Source organism: Pan troglodytes, chromosome 14, assembly GCF_028858775.2.
Source record: "Pan troglodytes isolate AG18354 chromosome 14, NHGRI_mPanTro3-v2.0_pri, whole genome shotgun sequence".
NCBI classification, from domain to species: domain Eukaryota; kingdom Metazoa; phylum Chordata; class Mammalia; order Primates; family Hominidae; genus Pan; species Pan troglodytes.
The window spans coordinates 40,337,751-40,359,602 of record NC_072412.2 but is presented as its reverse complement, the minus strand read 5'-3'; the positions used below and the strand labels follow the sequence as shown (position 1 = coordinate 40,359,602).

The window sequence follows — 21,852 nt, the reverse complement described above, 5'->3', positions numbered from 1 at the left end:
TGGTTCATGTGGTAACTCTATGTTTAACCTTTTGAGGAACTGCCAGACTGTTTTCCAAAGTGACTATAACGATTTTATAGCTCTACACATAGCGTATGAGGGTTCATATTTCTCCACGTACTTGCCAACACTTATTATCCGCCCTTTCAATTATTGCCATCCTATGAATGTGAAGTGGTGTGTTATTGTGGTTTTGATTTGCATTTTCCTGAAGATTAATGATGTTGAGCATCTTTTCTGGTGCTTATTTGGCCATTTGTGTATCATCTTGGGAGAAATCACTGTTCAGATCCTTTGCCAGTTTTTAAATTTAATTGTCTTTTCATTATTGAGTTGTGAGTGGTCTTTATCTTCTAGGTAAAAGTCCATGATCAGATATATGATTTGCAAAAATTTCCCATTCTGTGGTTTTCTCTTCACTTTTTTGATACTGTCTTTTGAAGCATGATATTTTTAAATTTTAATGATGTCCAATTTATCTTTTTTTCTCTTGTTGCTTGAGTTTTGGGAGTCATATCTAAGAAAATTGCCTAATCTAAGGGCACAAAGGTTTACATCTGTGTTTTCTTACAAGACTGACGTATTTTTTATTTTTATCCCATGCATTTAGGTCTTTGATCTATTTTAGTTATTTTTGTATATGGTGTATTTATTTTTTATGTTTTTTGTTTTTTTTGTTTTTTTTTTTTTTTTAAGAGATGGTCCCTCACTCAAACTCCAGGGCTCAAACAATCCTCCTGCCTCAGCCTTCTGAGTAGCTGGGACTACCGGCTATTTTTTATCTTAGTTTTTTATTTTAGTATTTCTCAATACTGCTATTGCCTCTACATTTTTTCTCTTATGAAAATTTTCGAAAATTTTTATACAGAAGTTGAGAGAAAAGTTTAATGAACTAACCTATGATTCAACATTTATCCAGATTTGGCTATTAACTTTTAGTTTCTAGATTTTCTTCTGTGCTTCATCTTGTTTCATTTAGCCTTAGCAGTATTATGTGATACACAGGCCAGTCACTGTTATACCTGTAAAGTCCTGGATTTTTGAAGCCTTCCATTTTTCTGCCTTCTATTGATGGTACCACAAGTCTCTTACGTAGGTTTAATGGAGATTTTTTTACTCTTTTGCATAATGCCACACAGATTTGTAGTTAATTAGTTTTGAGAAGGTTGCTTGTGTATAGTAGAAGTTTATGAAATGCATTCTAATTAAATTGGCATAACTTCTTTCAGCCTTGGTTGTATCATGTATAATATTAGATTGGATTACATCATTTCTAAAGGCTCTACTACCTCTACAATTTTTCTATAATAATAGTAATAATAGCTACATTTACAAAGTCCTCTTATGTGCTAGGCACTAAGCTCAGTGGTTTACAAATATTATCTCATTTGAATGTTCAGGTAACCTTATGAGGTAGGATATATGATTATTCCCCCTTCCCCTTTTTGTTTCTTTTAAGAGACAGAGTCTTGCTCTGTGGCCCAGGCTGGAATGCAGTAATGTAATCATAGCTCACTTTAACCTTGAACTCCTGGACTCAAGCAGTCCTCCAACCTCAGCCTCCCAAGTAGCTGGGACTACAGGTGTGTGCAGCCATTCCCAGCTATTTTTTTTTATTTTTAGTAAAGATGAGGTCTCACTGTGTTGCCCAGCCTGTGTTTTCCCTCATTTTACACATTTTATAGATGAGGACATTGAAAGGTTAAATTTGCAAAGATCACTCAGCCAGCGAGGGGAGAAGCAAGGATTTGAACCCAAGCAATGAGATTCCAAAGCCTCTGCTCTTATCCACTGCTTGATGGATGATTCAAAGTCCAGTAGGGTCTACCTCTGTGATGTAGCTTGCATGAGTCCTGTTCTATTCCTTCCACTAATTTATATCTTCATTACATCTCTGACTTAGCTGATTGCAATCAATTCCTAACTTGTAGCCCTACCTCTAGGTGTTCTAGTTCAAGTACAATCTTATTCATGTTACTCACCTGTTCCCATTGTCTATAAGTAGAGATTTCTTGGTTTGGTATTTAAAAGCCCCTGCAGAGTAACCCCAGCCTCTCCATGTACTATGTTAATTCTCTTTGCATATTCTGCCTTCCAACCAAAATAGACAACTTGCCATTCTCTGGATATATTCGTGCTGTCCCATGTCTGTATCTTTGCCCACGTTGTTAACATGCCTGGTTCACCTTGTTAAAAGCCAGTCCTCTTACAAAGCTTGGCTGAGATGTCATACTTTGGCTTCAGTACCCTTTGCAAAACAAGTGTGGTTGCCTTTCTCTGTTTTGTATTATAATCCTTTATGTAACTGTCTTAACCTAAGCCCCTAACTCCATTGTCTGTTCTTCAAGGTCAGGTCCTGTGTCTTACTCATTTTTCTATCCTCTGCAGCATGAAACATGGGACATAATAGGTTCTCAAATCTTTGTTGATATAATAAAATTGAATTAGACGGATTCTACAGGTTTACAGCAAATAATAAGAGAACGCAAAAATAATTTTATATGATTGCAAATCAGAAGGTTTTTCTGATACCTTTGAATCAGCAGATATCTATAAAGTAATGTCAGCCTGGTTTCCATTTGTGGCATATGTGCACAATGTGGTACTAGTGGTGACATTGAAATTCTACAACAGGCCGGGCGCGGTGGCTCATGCCTGTAATCCCAGTACTTTGGGAGGCCAGGGCGGGTGGATCAGGAGGTCAGGAGATCAAGACCAGCCTGCCAACATGGTGAAACCCCGTCTCTACTAAAAATACAAAAATTAGCTGGGTGTGGTGGTGCATGCCTGTAATCTCAACTACTTGGGAGGCTGAGGCAGGAGAATTGCTTGAGCCCAGGAGGCGGAGGTTGCAATGAGTCGAGATCACGCCACTGCACTCCAGCCTGGGCAACAGAGCAAGACTCCATCTCAAAAAAAAAAAAAATTCTACAACAGATGATCCGTAATTAGAATTAGTTCTGATGACACCTTAGCCAGGAAGCTCTCATTAACTGCTAAAGTCTGGTTTAGTCCCCTTCATTTATGCCCCTATGGCACACTGGCACTCCCCCATCTCATATTGTAATCATGTGTATGTGTTTGCCACCAGACTGGGCCACTTGAGGCCTGAAGCCATGTTTTTTTCTTCCTTGTCTCCCCAGCAACTAGCAGAGTGTCTAGCAAAATGTTAAATGTTGAAAGCTTGAATGAGGCACAGAATCCCACCAGAGCTTAATGACTTCCATGACTAGAGAATAATTTAAAAGAGTCTTCTCTTCTTTATAATTGTGAGTCTTCATTTCTATTTTCTTTATTATTAAGGGTCGGAATTTTTTACCTCAATTTGCAGCAATGGCCACTGACAAATAAAGTCTCCAAGCCTCTAAAGCAGTGGAGTCAAAGGTCATGAGGTCTACCATCCTTGGTCAATAATTAGATCATTGTTATCTTGTTTTGCTAGAGTTCCATGATTTAACTTTCTCCTTTGGAAATAACAGAAAAAGGCCCATTTTCTCCATACAGGACAGGTTACAAAAATGTATGTTTTGTCTGACACACGTGATATGTATTTTATTTTTTTTAAGACAGAGTCTTTCTCTGTCACCCAGGCTGGAGTGCAGTGGCATGACCTTGCCTCACCGCAACCTCCACCTCCTGGGTTCAAGCAATTCTCCTGCCTCAGCCTCCCGAGTAGCTAGGGGTACACGCGTGCACCACCATGCCTGTATAATTTTTGCATTTTTAGTAGAGATGGGATTTCACCACTTTGGCCAGGCTGGTCTCGAACTTCTGACCTCAAGTGATCCGCCTGCCTTGGCCTCCCAAAGTGCTGGGATTACAGGCATTAGTCACCGCACCTGGTCATGATATGTATTTTAAAGTACCGTACTAAGCCAGGCACAGTGGCACGCACCTGTAATCTCAGCTACCTGGGAGGCTGAAGCAGGAAGATCGCTTGAGTCCAGGAGTTTGAGGCTATAGTGTACCATGATCACATCCGAGAATAGCTACTCCAGCCTGGGCAACATAGTGAGTCCTCATCTCTCTTAAAAAAAAACAATGTGAACTGAGTATGAATGTATCAAGAGATTTTAAGAATTCTTATTTCTGACTTCTCTTGGATAATATGGAAGTTGTAGCTGTGCTGGACCATGTCACAGTATGCTGAGTTATAGCTGCTACCTTTGGACAGGAAATGCTCACTCCAATTTGCTCCAAATCTTATCTTATTTGGGTTTATATTTAATTAGCTAGTAGCTTTTTAAACCTGTTTGATTAATCACCAATTTATATAATTATAGACATTCAAATAACGAGCTTTGTAAATGTGGGTTTCTATATTAAGCATATTTTTGTTACTACTGTTAATAGATTGATTTGTTTAGAGATGAAATGTTTTAAGCTATTTTACCTTTAAAAAAAAAAACACAAGGTTTTGGGAAGCACAATTATATTGCTTTTCACAATGAGTTTTTTGGAAATGCTTAGCAAATACTTGTTAATTGACATTCTCCAAATATTCTAAATGTTCCTTTGTATAATCCCTTGCCTTTGCAACTGAAATAAAACTTAGTAGCCAAAGAGGAACATGGCTACTTAGGAGTTTCTCTGTAAGTATTTAAAAACTTTATCATTATTTCTGTTTCTGGCTTTTAGGCCTAAATAAACAAGATGAAAAGCAGTTACAAGAACTTGCACTGGAAGAAAGGCAAACCATTGATCAAAAAATCAACATGTTGTACAATGAGGTAGGTTTTCAGAGGTCGACTAGTTTCAATAGTGCTGTATAAAGGAATGCTGTTTTTGCTAGACTCTGCTTCGGTGCTCAAAGTGGTTTCCAAACACTGTTTTAAGTGTTCTCTTATGATAAGTGATCAAGCTGGTCTCCTGTAATTTGCTGCAGAATGAGAATGAAGAAATTACGATGTCAAATAATAAAGACTCCCAGGGTAAAAAAAAAAAAAATTCAAAGTTGAGTCTGTTAACTTGTTAAGCAAGAGAATACATGCTGGTAAAGAAATTTAGTTCACCACAGGGAAGAGTCAGAGGATTTTAAGAGTGAGAAGAGGAGGAGGAGTTCATGGTGGCTGTTAACTAAGGATTGGAAATTTGCACTCTGGATAGAATGGAATGAATCCAAAGGTGTAAAAATAGTTGGTTAGCACACATCTTTAGTTAGGTCTAGTAAGGGTGTGGCATACTGGAGCTTCTCAGGGTTGATGATACTGTATCAGCATCAGCTGATATCTCCTAGACATGGAAATGGAAGATTTCCCTTCCATAGTGGTCTCTTTTCATTCTTGCTTAATGGATGGTTTTGTCTACAAAGACAATGAAGAACACACTACTGTATACCATGTTTCCCTCTGTCACATTTGCCATCCTCCTACCTTCAGTCTTTCTTACTCTGGGAATCCAATAGAGGGGCTTTTTGAATAGTTAAGGGGGAGGTTACATGGGATATCAGTTATTTTTATTACAAATTGAACCAGTTAATCAAAGGCAGAAGATGTCTGACTCTCAGTCTGTCTCATATTCTCTCCCATAGACTATATCATTTCTAGCAGAGATGGAGTATTTCAGAAATTGGCAGTAGGGACAGTCATGACACATAGGTACTTTTACTTTGATTTGAAAAACCTTTTAGTAATAATGAAATTACTTCCCTTTTCTTCCTAAGAGGAATGTCGGTTACTTTCTTTATTAGGAAGCCCTTTTTCTTTCTGGTCACAGCTGAGAAACTCATTTTGAGCCTTATCTTGGGAGCCCTCAACATAGTCTTTAATTAGAGCGTCTCTGCTGAGAAGGCACAGCATGGCTGGTGTCTGCTGTCAGTTATAGCAGGAGATAATATGAAATCATTTCTCAAAGTGAAGACTTTCAAAGCCTTGCTTCATTCATTAGATGAAAGAAGCTACTGTTCAGAACTAATTATAAGAGCCAAAATCTGAAGAAAATTGAATGGAACACCCTGGACTTTGATCTGAACTTCTGCATTCTAGAAAATTAAGATAATCTGATAACAGTGCAGAAAATATACTGACAAGTAACTCCATTGTTAACATGAATTGATCACCTATTTTAGGTCTAATTAGTTCTACTTATTATAGCATTTTTGGAATACCCTGTTTGGGATACTATATGATTTTGCCAATTATTGATTTTTTTCAATGTTTTTCGGGCCTTTATTTAATTCAGTAATAGTGTACCGGGGAAAATATACACACAAATGCTGATTTTTATTCCAGCTTTTCCAGAGCCTTGTGCCAAAGGAGAAATATGACAAAAATGATGTTATTTTAGAGGTGACAGCTGGAAGGACTACTGGAGGTCAGTAAACTTACTTTATTATTTAAATGATCTAAAAAGTCCTTGAGTTTTACCTTATTTGATAACACTAACTTTAAAAGTCCATTAAATGTATTTAAATTTGGAAATAGTTATTCTTTATTTCCTAAAGGACTTAGTCTTAAGGGTGGCTTTCCGAAATTTGTCCTGACTAAATATTTTTCGTATTTTGTTTTAGGTGACATCTGCCAACAATTTACCCGAGAAATATTTGACATGTACCAGAATTATTCGTGCTATAAACACTGGCAATTTGAACTTCTGAATTATACACCAGCAGATTATGGTAGGCATATTGAGGAATTTGCCTGTAGGAGATACTGAAAATTATTTTACCTCTGATCTTGATTGGAACCATATTGTCCCATTTTTTTTGAAACTTTTGGTGTATATCTACTAAACACTGTGGCATAGGCTCATCAATCACAGTGGCTTACTATTATAGCAGAGTTGTTAGCTAGGAGAAGACAGTAGAAAGGAGGGAAGCATTTGCTTAGGGAGAAATATGTGAATTAGAGAAAATTCCCCTGAGGAACTTAGATACGTATCTTGCCTCAAAATCATTTTTCTCTATTATTGAAAGCAAAGGTATATTAAGGTTTTTACTTTAAATAACTTTATTTATAAAATAAGTATTACTAATTAGACTAAGTGGCTAATGTGTTTGATTTTTATGAGAATGCAGAAAAAGTTAATCATTTGTCTTTATTTTCAAGAAACTTCTCTTTTGGCTGATAAAAATTTATAATGGCTGGGCACTATGGTTCACGCCTGTAATCCCAGCACTCTGGGAGGCCAAGATGAGTGGATCACCTGAGGTCAGGAGTTTGAGACCAGCCTGGCCAACATGGCAAAACCCTGACTGTACTAAAAATACAAAAATTAACTGGGCATGGTGGCACGTGCCTGTAGTCCCAACTACTCGAGAGGCTGAGGCAGGAGAATCGCTTGAACCCGGGATGGGGAGGTTGCAGTGAGCCAAGATCACACCAGTACACTCCAGCCTGGGCAACAAAGTGAGACTGTCTCAAAAAAAAAAAAAAATGATACAACATAGACAAACAGTGCAGTTCTTTACCTTTAAATACTCAAGTATATTGATTGAAAACATGATAATAATTCTCTCATTTGTCTCATTCTTTTAATCCATCTGAAAGTTTTCCTCTGCTTGGTTACACAGTGATACATTGTAGTAGACAGAGGAGTCATCAGTAATAAACCACAAACTATCAAAGTGGGGAGAGAGGATTCATGTAAGTTGAGCAGTAAAGGGAAATAAGAACCAGCCTACAGCATAAGGAAGTTGTACCTGGTACAGATTTCAGATACAACCAGTGGTCAGGAAAGGGGATTATCCATGAGAGCAGAGAGAAGAAACAACCTGAGCAGCAGCATGCTGGTGGGAGAGGTCTTGGTGTGTGGGGAAGGGAGTGGGGAGGCCAGTTTACCCATAGCTTGTCAGGGAAGTAATCTCTGAAGTAGGTTTGAGTGGATAGATTTTGAACAGCTTTGATTGATGGGCAATAGGAAGCTGTTGAAAATTGCATTAATAAGAATATGATTTGATAAAATGTATATTTTAAGGAGATTATTTTGACAATAGTGATGGATGGATGGATGGATGGATGGAAAGGCTAGATTTAGTGCAGACTGCAAAGAGGTTATTAGAGTAATCCAGATATGACTAAGAGTTAGAATGGGGAGTAGAATTATCTGTCAGAGACCTGCAAAGGATGAATAGGCATAATTTGCTAAGTAACTAGATGTGAGAGGGGCTGTTGTTTATCCAGTATGTCTTGTGTGCACAACTTCACACCCTTGTGAAATAGATATTACTAATCTCATTTTACAGATGAGGATCTAGGCTCAAAGAGTAAGTAACTAATCCAAGACCACACAATAAGTAATGGCAATCCTGGGATTACATTTTAGTCTGTTTGATCCAGAGCTGCACTACATCCCATTATTCTATTCTGACACAAAGGAGATGAGCCACAGGGAGTCTAATCTTTCTAGCTGAGAAGACTGTGATACTCATTCATGCCATTGAATGGAATAGAAGTTGGAAGGCAGAAACCATTTGGAAAGAATAATGATGAATGGTTTTTGAATCATTAAGTTTGAGGTTATAGTGAGCATCCACTTAGAAATAGTCAGTAAATAGGCTGGGCACAGTGGCTCACGCCTATAATCCCAGCACTTCGGGAGACAGTTCGAGACCAGCCTGACCAACATGGTAAAACCCCATCTGTACTAACAATACAAAAATTAGCTGGGTGTGGTGGTGCACACCTGTAATCTCAGCTACTCGGGAGGCTGAGGCACGAGAATCATTTGAACCCAGGAGGCACGGGTTGCAGTGAGTCGAGATCACACCACTGCACTCAGCCTGGGCGATAGAGTAAGACTCAGTCTCAAAAAAAAAAAAAAAATTCGGAGTAAATATTGAAATTGAGTAACCAGATCTTTGGTGAGACAACAGAACTCAGGCAAGCTATTTGATACCTGTTAGCTCAGAGATAATGTCTGATACTGAGAGAATAAGTGAGGGAGAGTCTATAGAGAGAGAGCATTCAGGTCAACAAGCTTTGGAGAATGGCCACGTTTAGAAGGATAGACCAGTTAGCAAAATAAAAAGAGGATTCAAGATAATCAGAAAAAGGATGAGGACAGTAAAATATTATGGAAGCAAAAGAGGAGAGAGTTTCAAGGAGAATGTAATAAGAAACAGCAGCATTATGAAAAGGAGAGTAGTAGAAAATATCCTGAGTGAACTCTGATAGGTGTATTTCGAATGAGACTTTCAAGAATAAAAGGGAGATAACCTCAATAACAGGAAGAGAGATTCTGTTCCAGGTTTGTATAGCAGCCTAAACAATGATTGGGAAAACTTTCCTTTAGACACACTAAGTCACTGGCAAAATAAAATAAAAATATTTTGAAAAGCTAAAAGCCCTCTTTAAAAAAAAAAAAAACATTACAAATATTTTACTCATATATCTTTAAAGTTAAAGACTAAGGGCTGGGTGTGGTGGCTCATGCCTGTAATCTCAGCACTCTGGGAGACCAAGGCGGGTGGATCATTTGAGGCCAGGAGTTTGAGGCCAGCCTGGCCACCATGTCTACTACAAATACAAAAATTGGCCAGGCGTGGCAGTGCGTACTTGTAATCCCAGCTTCTTGGGAGGCTGAGGCATGGGAATCACTTGAACCCAGGAGGCAGAAGTTGCAGTGGGCCAAGATCGTGCCACTGCACTCCAGCCTGGGCGACAGAATGACTCCCATCTCCAAAAAAAAAAAAAAAAAAAGAAAAAAGAAAAAAAAATTAAAGACTAAGAATAAACCTTTATTCATTGAAATTATAATTTCTAAAAAATTGACTTCTTTCTTTTTTGAGGCAGAGTTTCACTCTGTCACCTAGGCTGGAGTGCAGTGGCGTGATATCAGCTCACTGCAAGCTCCGCCTCCCAGGTTCACACCATTCTCCTGCCTCAGCCTCCTGAGTAGCTGGGACTACAGGCACCCGCCACTACGCCCGGCTAATTTTTTGTATTTTTAGTAGAGACGGGGTTTCACTGTGTTAGCCAGGATGGTCTCCATCTCCTGATCTTGTGATCCACCCACCTCGGCCTCCCAAAGTACTGGGATTACAGGCGTGAGCCACCGCGCCCGGCCTAAAAAATTGATTTCTTTATTAGAAGCAGTTAGGAGAAGAAAAGGGTGTGGATAAAGAAAGGGCAAAAAGCACCTACCTTATAATATATACATGTTAAATTACATATATGTGCACACATTTTTTTTTAATGTTTAATTGAAATGGAGAGGAACTCATAGATAACCACAGAGATTCACATAGCACTAAAAGCTAAAGTTGAAAAGAAACAGTTTCATGTACAAATTCATACATTGAGTGACTTTCAAAGTCATGTCATTTTGTGGCAATAGGTACAGATAGAGACAATATTTAACCATTTCAGAAATAGTTCAAACTAAATGATAACAAGATAGTCTATGGAAGCAGTGGAGGGTAATGGCTCTAGATATGTAGTGTAAGTCTGACACTATTGATCTGTAAACCTGGTATCAAATGAATTGAAATATTTTCCACATTAAAGGGATTCTATGAAAAATATTGCATTATCTCCCCAGCCCTCGACTGATGAATGTTTATAATTATGTTTTGTTATTCTCTACTCACGAGTTGAATTTGGGGAGGGGTGACTTACGGTAATGTAATTGTGAATTTTATGTGTCCACATGACTCACCTTTCACCACAACTGCGAGAAACATATTTGTCGGGAAGCCCCAGCATCCTTCAAGAGCTCTGTGATCACTCTTCTCTGTAGGTCAGACCATACAGTGGGAACTTTGGTCACTGAATTGGGAAACCTAAATGTAGTAGGAGTAATTCGATCCCAGGGTGGCAGGGGCCAACTGGTGGTACCCCACTGCCAAACACCAAGTAGTAGGCAGAGTTACCATCAGACAGCAGAGTCAAAATAGAAAGCAGAGGCTGGGCGCAGTGGCTTACGCCTGTAATCACAGCACTTTGGGAGACTGAGGCAGGTGGATCACCTGAGGTCAGGAGGTCGAGACCATCCTGGCCAACATGGCAAAACCCCGTTTCTACTAAAAATACAAAAATTAGCTGAGTGTGGTGGCGCGTGGCTGTAACCTCAGTTACTCAGGAGGCTGAGATAGGAGAATCACTTGAACCCGGGAGGTGGAGGTTGCAGTGAGTCAAGATCGCATCAGTTTCCAGACTTGAGCCAATTTCCAGACCCACAATACCTTGAGTGAAGGGGAGTGTGTAGGTCCCCTTGAGGAAACACCCCAGGATACTGCCAGAACTTTCCCCCAGCCTCTGCAAAGGGACTTACAGCCTTTTAATACGGTAACTATGCTTTGGAGAAAAGAAAATAATCAGAACTTTTGAGGACTTCTAGTCACTGTCTGTAAGCCAACACTAATTCTAGGACATTCAAAAATGTCACTGTGATCTACTAGTCAGGATAGGGGCTTGTGTGGAGGTCAGATGATCAATGAGTTTTAGCTCATGCCCATCTCACAGTGGGCCCAATGTGAAAATAACCAATTCTGTGGTTTTTTCCCCAGTTCCAGAATGCAAAATTGGAGTAGACATACTCAGCAGCTGGTAGAATCCCCACACTGGTTCCCTGACCTATGGAGCAAAGGCTATTATGGTGGGAAAGACCAAGCGGAAGCCACCAGAACTGCCTCTAGGAAAAATAGCAAACTGAAAGCAATACTGCAGTTCTGGAGGGATTGTGGAGATTAGTGCTACCACCAAGGACCTGAAAAATGCAGGAGTGGTGATTCCCGCCACATCCCTATTTAGCTCTCCTATTTGGCCTGTACAGAAGACAGGTGGATCCTGGAGAAATGATGGATTATCGAAAGCTTAACCAGGCAGTGAATCCAATTGCAGCTGCTATACCAGATGTGGTTTCATCAGTTGAGCAAATTAACATAATCCCTGGTACCTGGTATACAGCTGTTGATGTGGCAAATGCCTTTTTCTCCATCCCTGTCAATGAAAGCCAGCAGAAGCAGTTTGCTTTCATCCAGCAAGGCCACAATACACCTTCATTGTCCTCCGTTAGGGTATATCAGCTCTCTAGCCCTTTGTCACAGTTTAGCTCATAGGGAGCTTGACAGCCTTTGTCTTCCACAAGATTTCACACCGATCCAGGAAAGCCAATGGCATAGTTCCAGTTACTACTGATACCTCTCGACAGCTGCATGTCAACACTGTACTAAATGTTCTGCATGTATTTATCTCAGTTATTCCTCACAAAAACCCTTGGAGAGTAGATTGAATTTCAAGGCTGTGTTGTATGCCTGCATATGCCTTGAGGCACTACTCATATACTCTTCAGTGTGAATGTTTCTCCCTTCAGGTGTGCGGTGCTGTAGCCCTAGTTATATACTATTATTATTTACACATAAGGAAACCAAAGCGTGGAACTAACTTGCCTGTGGACAGACAGCTAGGAAGAAGAGAAGCTTGAAATTTGAACTCAGATAGCCTAAGACTGGCTGTTTTAATCTATGCCAAATAAGTCACAGTCTTCTCTTATAATATTCAAGTATTTGCACATGACATGAAGTAAAGGGGATGGAGGAGTAATTTTAAAGTACAGTGTGAGTATGAGATGGGGAATTTAAATTTGTGGCATCACTCTGTTTTAGTTCCTGAATAATCTTTCATAGTATGTCCGTCCTACCACACTGAGTATGAATGTTAAACCATTTGATTTTTCATATCATCTGTGCCCTAAATGCATGTCAGCTTCTTTATTTGGTATGAAGATTATTATCCAGTAATATGTTTTATTGCTGGAGGAAGATCAGCTATGTTGGACTTATTAAGAGACAGTATGCCAGTCTCATAAGACAGCTTCCTAAGGCATTTTCAAGGGTAATCTAAAACTATACTCAATTTTTGTCTAACATGCTGACTTTAGAAACCAAATGGTTATATCTTCATTAGAAATGCATTAGGAAGATGGCAGCTGCAGTAGCAGCATAGTTTTCAGTCTCTGAATCCCCATGCAAAAACACATATAGCAACTAGATAGCAAAACCAAAAACCCATGGATAGCATTGACAGCATTCAGTTGCAGGGTATACCCACAAAACCCCAAAACAAACCACCAATTGCCATAGAACCTGCATGGTCTAAGCATCTGTGCAGGAGGAAGAAGGAAGCAATGGGGTGGCATCTGCCGGATCTGAAAACTGGAGAACCCTCTCATAACTCATGGTTATTCTCTGGAATTTGGGAGCCAGTTATGAACATGAGCTGGAGCTGGGAGGAGTTTTACGCTCTCCAATAATGAGTAAGTGTTCAGGCTGTAGGTAAGGAGATTTAAAGAGGCCAGAGCAGTCTAGCCTGCATGACCTCTCAAAACAGATCCACTAGGGCGCCCTTCCAAAACAGGCCCCCACACTGAGGAAGGACTGCTGGGAGGAGAATCAAAGTTGAGCAGGACAGGGATAAAGAGGGAGGAAGGGAAAAGAAGATCTAATCCAAAGCCAGGGAGAACAGCCAGGAAGTCCCAGAAAGCAGGTTGCTATTTATTTGAACATTACACAAAGCCACAGAAAAGAGAACTCTGTGAAGTTAGAAAAGCCTTCCTGGACTCATTCTAAAATATATGGAAATGTAATCTCACAGAAAAATAAACCATAGAAAAGTATTAAGGTTAAATTCCATACAAAGTTTTATGAGAAACAAGAGAGTAAAGAGTAGAATAAGATCCCTACAGACAATGAAAGCACATTAGAAAGATATGACTACAAAATAGGTCAAAACTATCATCTGCTATTTCAAAATAAGTAATTAAGAGGCTGAGCACGGTGGCTCACACCTATATTCCCCAGCACTTTGGGAGGCCAAAGTGGGAGGATCGCTTGAGCCCAGGAGTTGGAGACCAGCCTGGGTCCCACATGGTGAGATCTTGTCTCTACAAAAAATTTTACAAATTAGCTGAGCATGGTGGCACACGTCTGTAGTCCCAGCTGCTCCAGTGGCTGAGGTGGGATGGCTTGAGCCCAGGAGGTCAAGGCTGAAGTGAGCCAAGATTGTGACACTGCACTCCAGCCTAGATGACAGAGTGAGACCATGTCTTCAAAAACAAAACAAAAAAAAGCAATATGAAGTGTCAAAGAATCTGATAAATCAGGATTAGAAATGAAATGACAGACTCAGGAAATAATTAGAAAGCAAAGAAAAATCATTTTAGAAATGAATAAATCAGAAGGAACATATGAGCAGATAAACAGAACATTTAATGCCTTAAGAAAGTAGTAGTTAAAAAGGAAAATTTTTTTGAAATCAAGAAGAAATGAAGAAAGATAATAAAGGAGTGAAGAAAATGACAAATATTGTTGATAGGCAAAAAGATTGATTAGATGATAAAAGTCAGAGCAGATACTATATTTGTTATTTATTGCTGTGTAACAAATTACCCAAAGCTTAGCAATTTTAAAGCAACAAACATTTTTTATCTCACAATTTATGAGGGTCAGGAATCAGCTGCTTTTTTGAGTGGCACAGGGTGTCTCATGAGGTCGCAGTTAAGCTGTTGGGTGGGGTTGTTGTCATCTCAACACATGACTGGGGTGTCAGGGCCTGCTTCCAAGCTCACTCATGTAGTTGTAAGCAGATACCAGCTTTTCAGCACGAGGGCCTCTCCACAGGGCTATTCCCAACATAGCGACCTGTTTCTCCCAAGTAAGTGATGCAAGATGGAGGCCATGGTTCTTTATAATCTAACCTCGGAAGGTGACATAGTATCACCTCTGTCATACCATATGCTATTGATCATACAGACCAGCTGGGAGGGAACTGTAAGGGTATGAATACCAGCAGGCAGGGATCCTGGGGGGCCACCCTTGAGGCTGCCTGTGACAAATACTAACATCTATATTTCCAGAGAACTCTTCTGAAATAGAAATAAAAGATTTGAAACCATGTGCACATCTGAAAATATCCAGCTAGAACGACCAACACTAAGACATAGGCTAATAAAATGTTTGGACTTACAAAAAAGGGAAAAGATCCATTAGGCACGTAGAAACAAAGACCTTGAGACTTATAAGGCAAGGATTAGATTTCCTTCAGACTTTTCAGTAACAACACTTTGTGCCAGAGAGAGAGTTCACTGAAAGAAAGAAAGTTGAGTTAAGGATTTTATAATCAGCAAAACTGACTTATAAATGTGAAGGGAACAATTTGTTATCATTATGCAAGAATTCAGGAAATACTCTTCCCATGATCCCTTTCTGAGGAATCTACTAGAAAACAAGCTTCAGACAACTGAAATGAGAGATAGCAAAATAAGGAGTAGGGGTGAACATTAAATATGCAGTTACCTGAAGAACTGGGACTAATTGAGGGCTAAGGGGAATAAATTTGTTACATAAGGACTATGATCTGACAGTATAGATATAGTACAATCATTTGAAAAATGGGAGGCAAATGGCAAGAGCATATGCAAAAAAGTTTTAATGTTTTTAGTAATTGTATTGGTAGAACTAGTATTAGTATTCTGAGACTGTTAGGTGTGTAGTGTAATATAAAAACAGATGAGTAATTTTGGGATATTTTAATTCTAACGCCCTCTCTTTGAGAACCAAGATTCTTGGTATGGGAAGAAATACAATAAAAGTGTGGTAGAAAAGAGGTTGAAGTTGAATTTAAATTGGAAGTGTCAGTTGTAAAAACTCTGAAAGGTCTGAGATTTTACCCTACTTGCAAGCTAACAAGTTAGCCTGCTGCTGTTTCATGGGTCAGCAGTGAAGGACAGTTTATTACTCAGGGTTATAGCAGTAGCCAGAGTATCAGCATTTTTGTGCCAGTTCCCTGAGCCCAGAGTCCCACAGGGCAACAACTAAGAAGACCAGATGATACTTGCCCACACAGTAGGTTGCATTATAGGAGAAGAGCACTGAACTTAAGGAAATTGAGTCTTTTTTTTTTTTTTTTTTTTTTTTTTTGAGACAGGGTCTCACTCTGTCTCCCAGGCTGGAGGGCAATGGCACCATCACAGCTCGCTGCAGCCTCAACTGGGCTCAAGCCATCTTCCCATGTCAGCCACCCAAGTAGCTGGGACTACAGACACATGCCACCACACCTGGCTAATTTTTTTATTTTTATTTTTTTAATTTTATTTATTTATTTTGAGATGGAGTCTTGCTCTGTCACCCAGGCTGGAGTGCAGTGGCACGATCTCGGCTCACTGCGACCTCCGCCTCTCAGGTTCAAGCGATTCTTCTGCCTCAGCATCCTAAGTAGCTGGGATGACAGGTGCGCGCCACCACGCCCAGCTAATTATTGTATTTTTAGTAGAGACATGGTTTCATCATATTGGTCAGGCTGGTCTTGAACTCCTGACCTTGTGATCTGCCCGCCTCGGCCTCCCAAAGTGCTGGGACTACAGGTGTGAGCCACAGCGCCCGGCCATAATTTTTGTATTTTTTGTAGAGATGGAGTTTGACTGTGTTGCCCAGGATGGTCTTGAACTCCTGGGCTCCCGCTGTCTGCCCCCCTCAGCTTTGCACAGTGCCAGGATTACAGGCATGAACCACTGCGCCCAGCCATTTTTTTTAATGCGCAGTAAGCATGCTGCACATTGCTCTAGAAAGAGACACTATCTCTGTCTTCCAAGGCTGTGGAAACGTGTCCTTTGCTCTGGAGGGACACATTATTTCCAAGGCTGTTCACTACACAAACCGCCTTTAAAAGATATTTTAGAGCGAAATAGCCAGCAATGCTTCATTTGTAAGATGTGCAGGAACACAGGAGACCCATGGAAAATTGGGTCTCAACATCATATGAACTCATGAGGTATTTCCTATTTCTGGCCACTGAAAAGGCTTAGAAATTATAACCAAATCCAGTAGTAGTGGACAACCCTAGCCCCCAAATTGTGATTTTCAAATACTATTTTTCTCTTGAACCAGGGCTTTTTGGAGACATGGCTGATTCCAGGTCTAGGGTAAAAAATGTTCAAGATAATCCTGGAATATCTTGTTATGCCATACAAATGGGGCATGTCCCATACAAATGGGGCACGTCCCATACAAATGGGGCATGTCAGAAGAATTCAGAAGTCAATTTGAAGAGTCTCTATGGGCCAAAGATGGGACTAGTTGAGCTTTAATAATAATTGTGCTTGATTTAAACGTGCTAGATGTGTTTCAATCCTTGAGTTCATAATGATAATTTAAACTTTTAATTGGTCATCTTCAGAGGATTAAAATGAACCAGTTCAGTGTATTACAAAAAAAAAAAAAAATGTTGGTATCTTGGTAGAACTGGTAAAAGGGACAGAATCAAACATTTATCTTGCTTTTCCTATGTAATTGTATCACCAGGTAATCAAATGGTAGACAAGGGGAAGTGTCTCTTTATTAGTGTATTTTAACTAATACGTGAGAAAGGAATGATAGAATTAGACTATCACCATTTTGTAACCCCAGTGATGCATTCAGTGTCAAAGCCTGTCAAGACTAAAAAGAGAGACATCCAGACACCGTATACCTCCTGTCGTCTTGCCAAAGGGCTCGAGCTGGTGTCTGATCCAGTGTCTGCATCCAGCTGCCTAATTGCTGCCGATACAGAGGGCAGCAGAACAGGGTGACTTGCACCAAGAATATGCAATCTGCAAAAACAGACTGTTGGAAATTCTACAGGTCAGCAGCCCAAGTGCTTCACCAGATCATTTGTAGGAAATGAAAGCAATGGATGATGAGCATGTGGACTAATAGACTAAAAAGATACATCAAACATTTTTAAATGGGCAGGACTAAACTGTAGTGCCTAGGGCTACACGTTTAGGTAATGAAGTTATGATAAAGAAAGGAATAAAAGTCAGGATAATGATTACTCATAGGGAAGAGAGAGGATTATGTCTGGAAATGGCATTTGGGAGGGCTTATGAAGTGACTAGCACCGTTCTTTTTCTTGACCTGAGTGGTGGACTCTAAACCACATATTTGATTTGTGTGTTTTTCTGTCTTTCATATATTATTGTATCATAAAAAAAGATTTTTAAAAAAACATTAGATAAGAACAAGCGGCCGGGCATGGTGGCTCACGCTTGTAATCCCAGCACTTTGGGACCCCAATGCAGGCAGATCATGAGGTCAGGAGTTCGAGGCCATCCTGGCCAACATATTGAAACCCCGCCTCTACTAAAAATACAAAAAATTAGCCGGACGTGGTGGTGGGTGCCTGTAATCCTAGCCACTCAAGAGACCGAGGCAGGAGAATCACTTGAACCCAGGAGGCAGAGGTTGCAGCGAGCCGAGATTGCACCACTGCACACCAGCCCCGGTGACAGTGCAAGACTCTGTCTCAACAACAAAAAAAGAACAAGCTAGCCTAGGTGTTAAGATTCTTTGTGATACTCTTCCCACTCCATAGATAAGCAAGAGCTGACTTTCAATAAATTCTTGAAAATTTGGGAGGATCTGTAGAGTTATTCAACAGTATGAAATTATTCTCCTATTGAGCATTCTTTTATATGTGATACCATATTAGCCTAAGACTACACAGGGTAGTTCAATACAGAAAACATCCCAGTATTATTTTTTTGTTCTAATAGTAGTTTTCCCTTATTATAAAAATAAAACTTGTTCATTATAGAAAATTTGGAAATAAAAAAAGTATTATTCTATTCCCCAGACATAACGAAATAATATTTTGGTATGTTTCCTATTGTTGCATCACTAGCTCCTATAATTAATTACATTTTGGTATGTTTCCTTTTGTATTTTAATACATTTACATTGGAAAACTGTAGTTTTGTGCATACTTTATGTCCTCTTTTCTTCTTCTTCTTCAGAGGCCCTCGTTCTCCCATGCTTTATGTTCTCATCTTAGGCTCTGTACTCAACATTCAGGCCTTAGATTAAGGACATTTAGGATCCTGATCTGTTTCAAAGGATAATTCATTACTATTTCTGGATTGTTGTTCCCCTAGGTGGACTACATCATGCAGCCGCCCGAATTTCCGGTGACGGTGTCTATAAGCATTTGAAGTATGAGGGTGGGATTCACCGAGTTCAGCGCATCCCCGAGGTGGGCCTGTCCTCAAGGATGCAGCGCATTCACACAGGAACGATGTCGGTTATTGTCCTTCCTCAGCCAGATGAGGTAACCTCAGGAGGAGGCAAGGGAAACTCACTCCATGTCAACGGGTATTGTGCTGGAAGCCTTAGCTTCTAGGAAAATCTGTCCTTTTTTTTTTTTTTGAGACAGAGTCTCGCTCTGTCGCCCAGGTTGGAGTACAGTGGCGTGATCTCTGCTCACTGCAACCTCCACCTCCCTGGTTCAAACAATTCTCCTGCCTCAGCCTGCTGAGTAGCTGCAATTACAGGTGCACGCCACCATGCCTGGCTAATTTTTTTGTATTTTTAGTAGAGACAGGTTTTCACCATGTTGGCCAGACTGGTCTCGAACTCCTGACCTCGGGCAGTCCGCCTGTCTCGCCCTTCCAAAGTGGTGCGATTACAGGTGTGAGCCACCGCACCCAGCCGAAATCTGTTCTTTTCATGGCTACAGATTGGACTTTATAGTCTCTAATGGGAAATGTTTAACTCTCCCCTAGGCAAAGTTGCCCCTCTTATCATTGACCAAGATGTTTTGTTTGCTTTTAAATAGAAGTCACTTATTTTCAAAAAAAAGTTCATTTAATGTTGCTGCCTAAATTTTATCTTAAGAAAGAAAATGAATTCCAGAGATAATATTTCAAGGTCAGTTGTATAATATCAGTATGGGGACCATGTATCTATCTTTTTAATTGAATACAGCCATCTGCTCTATACTTTTCTTTTCCCTAACCTTTTTTTTTTAAACATACAGAAAATTTAAAGGATACCACAATGAAAATTTTATAACCTTCACCTGAGGTCAGTTGTTTACATTTTCTCACATTTGCTTGATTCCTATATATATGTGTATACATTTATTTAAATGAACTATAAAAGATACAGCAGACACCATGAGACCTTACCTTCCAAATCTTTCACATACATCTCTTAGGGCATTCTCCTATATAAGCACACTACCATTACCTATGAAAACTAACCATAATTGTATAATATCTAATATCTAGTACATTTAACAGTTTCCCTAATCAGCCCCCAATTTTTTTATAGCTATTTATTTATCTATTTTTGGAGGCAAGGTCTCGCTGTGTTGCTCAGGCTGAACTTGAACTCCTGGGCTCAAGGTGATCCTCCTGCCTTAACCTCCTGAGTAGCTAGGACTACAGGCATGCCACTATACCTGGGTATAGTGATTTTTTTATTTTTATCCAGGATCCTGTCAAGTTTCACACATTACAATTAGTTCCTATGTTTCTTTAAGTTTAGAACAGTCTCCCAACTTTATTTTTTAGTGATAATGACTTCTTGAAAAGTCTAGACCATTTGTCTTGAAGAATGTCCCACATTCTGGATTCCTCTGACTGTTCCTTGTGGTACTCTTTAACTTGTTCCTTTATCCTCTGTATTATGTTGAAAGTTATATCTACATGTTCCATTCTGTGCAGGTTACACATTTTGAGCGAGAATACTTCATAGGTGCAGTTATAGTCATGTTGCATCTTATCAGAAGACACATAATACTAGATTGTCTCACTTTTAGTGTACCTTAGTTTTAGTAGTTAGTGAAGATGGTGACCACAGAAATATCTCCATTGTAAAAGTATATTTCTCCCTTTGTAATTACTAAGTAATTTCTAGGGTACATATATCCTGTTCCTAATTACCTTTCATCCATAGTTTTAACATCCATTGGTGATCCTTGCCTGAATCAGTTCTTTACTTTGGAGTTGCAAGATGGTGATTTTCTAATTCCGTCATTCCTTCCACATTTATTAACTAGCATTCTTCTGTAAAGAACTTTCCTCCCTACTACCTTCTCACCTCCTACCCCACACTTTCTTGCATTCTTTTTCTGTATATGATTTCATTATAAACTCATGTATCAAGTTTCACGTATTAACCTCAATATAGACTCATGGATTCATGTTTTAATTCACTTATTTATAGTTACTATTCTTCTTTACGTTCAAATAGTCCCAGATTTGGTCTATAGTAGCCTTTTAGGGTACCCCTTTTGTCCTTTTGAAATGATACCATCATTTGAGTGCATCTATGCTTTCTGACACAGTTAGATTCCCAGGCCCATTTTGTACTATCCTGCCTCAGACTTAGAGTCAGCCTGGTTCATTTTAGTGGGGAATGTATCCAGAAATCAAGATCTAGATAGTAGGTCTGTTCATTATCATTAGTGTCGTTACTTCTAGACTCTTTCAGTGGCTATAGCCAGGAAATACATGTTTTGAAATCAAAGTTTCATATTGTTACTACCAATTCAAATTTAACATTACAGAAATTTTTGTCACCCCTCAACTTCTTGCATTTTGTGTTTACATCTCTCCATTAATATAAGAAATCTCGTTTCATAATCACTTTAATATTGTTTATTTGGTTTATTATATACTATATATAAAATAGTTTCAAAATTACAATATTGACATTACTAATAGTAAACTACTGAGTAATGTTTAAGATTTTTTCCCTTAGAATATATTCTACCAAGAATGTATAGTCAGGCTGGGTGTGGTGGCTCACGCCTGTAATCCCAGCACTTTGGGAGGCCAAAGCAGACGGGATCATTTGAGGTCAGGAGTTCAAGACCAGCCTGGCCAACATGGTGAAACCCTGTCTCTACTAAAAATATGAAAAAATTAGCCAGGCGTGGTGGCGCGTGCCTGTAGTCCCAGCTACTCAGGAGGCTGAGGCAGGAGAATTGCTTGAGCCCATGAGGCGGAGGTTGCAGTGAGCTGAGATCATGCCATTGTATTCCAGCCTGGGCGACAGAATGAGACTCTGTTTCAAAAAAAAAAAGAATGCATAATGTGAGCACTATGCTCAAAGATCATCTGAAATAATTTTTTTCTGTGTGATTATGTTATTGT

The 21,852-nt window shown here is 39.5% G+C and overlaps 1 protein-coding gene across 7 annotated transcripts in view; it reads left to right on the top strand.

Moving 5' to 3' along the window:
* The window catches only part of MTRF1 (mitochondrial translation release factor 1), a 49,764-nt gene that overhangs the window by 4,608 nt on the left and 23,304 nt on the right, over window positions 1–21,852 (top strand). For all 7 annotated transcript variants that reach the window (XM_063792478.1, XM_054664902.2, XM_063792479.1 and 4 more), the window contains 4 exons: window positions 4,639–4,730; window positions 6,231–6,312; window positions 6,509–6,616; window positions 18,847–19,019. In XM_063792478.1, the coding sequence (XP_063648548.1) occupies window positions 4,639–4,730; window positions 6,231–6,312; window positions 6,509–6,616; window positions 18,847–19,019 (455 nt within the window). The remainder of the gene's footprint in view (window positions 1–4,638; window positions 4,731–6,230; window positions 6,313–6,508; window positions 6,617–18,846; window positions 19,020–21,852) is intronic.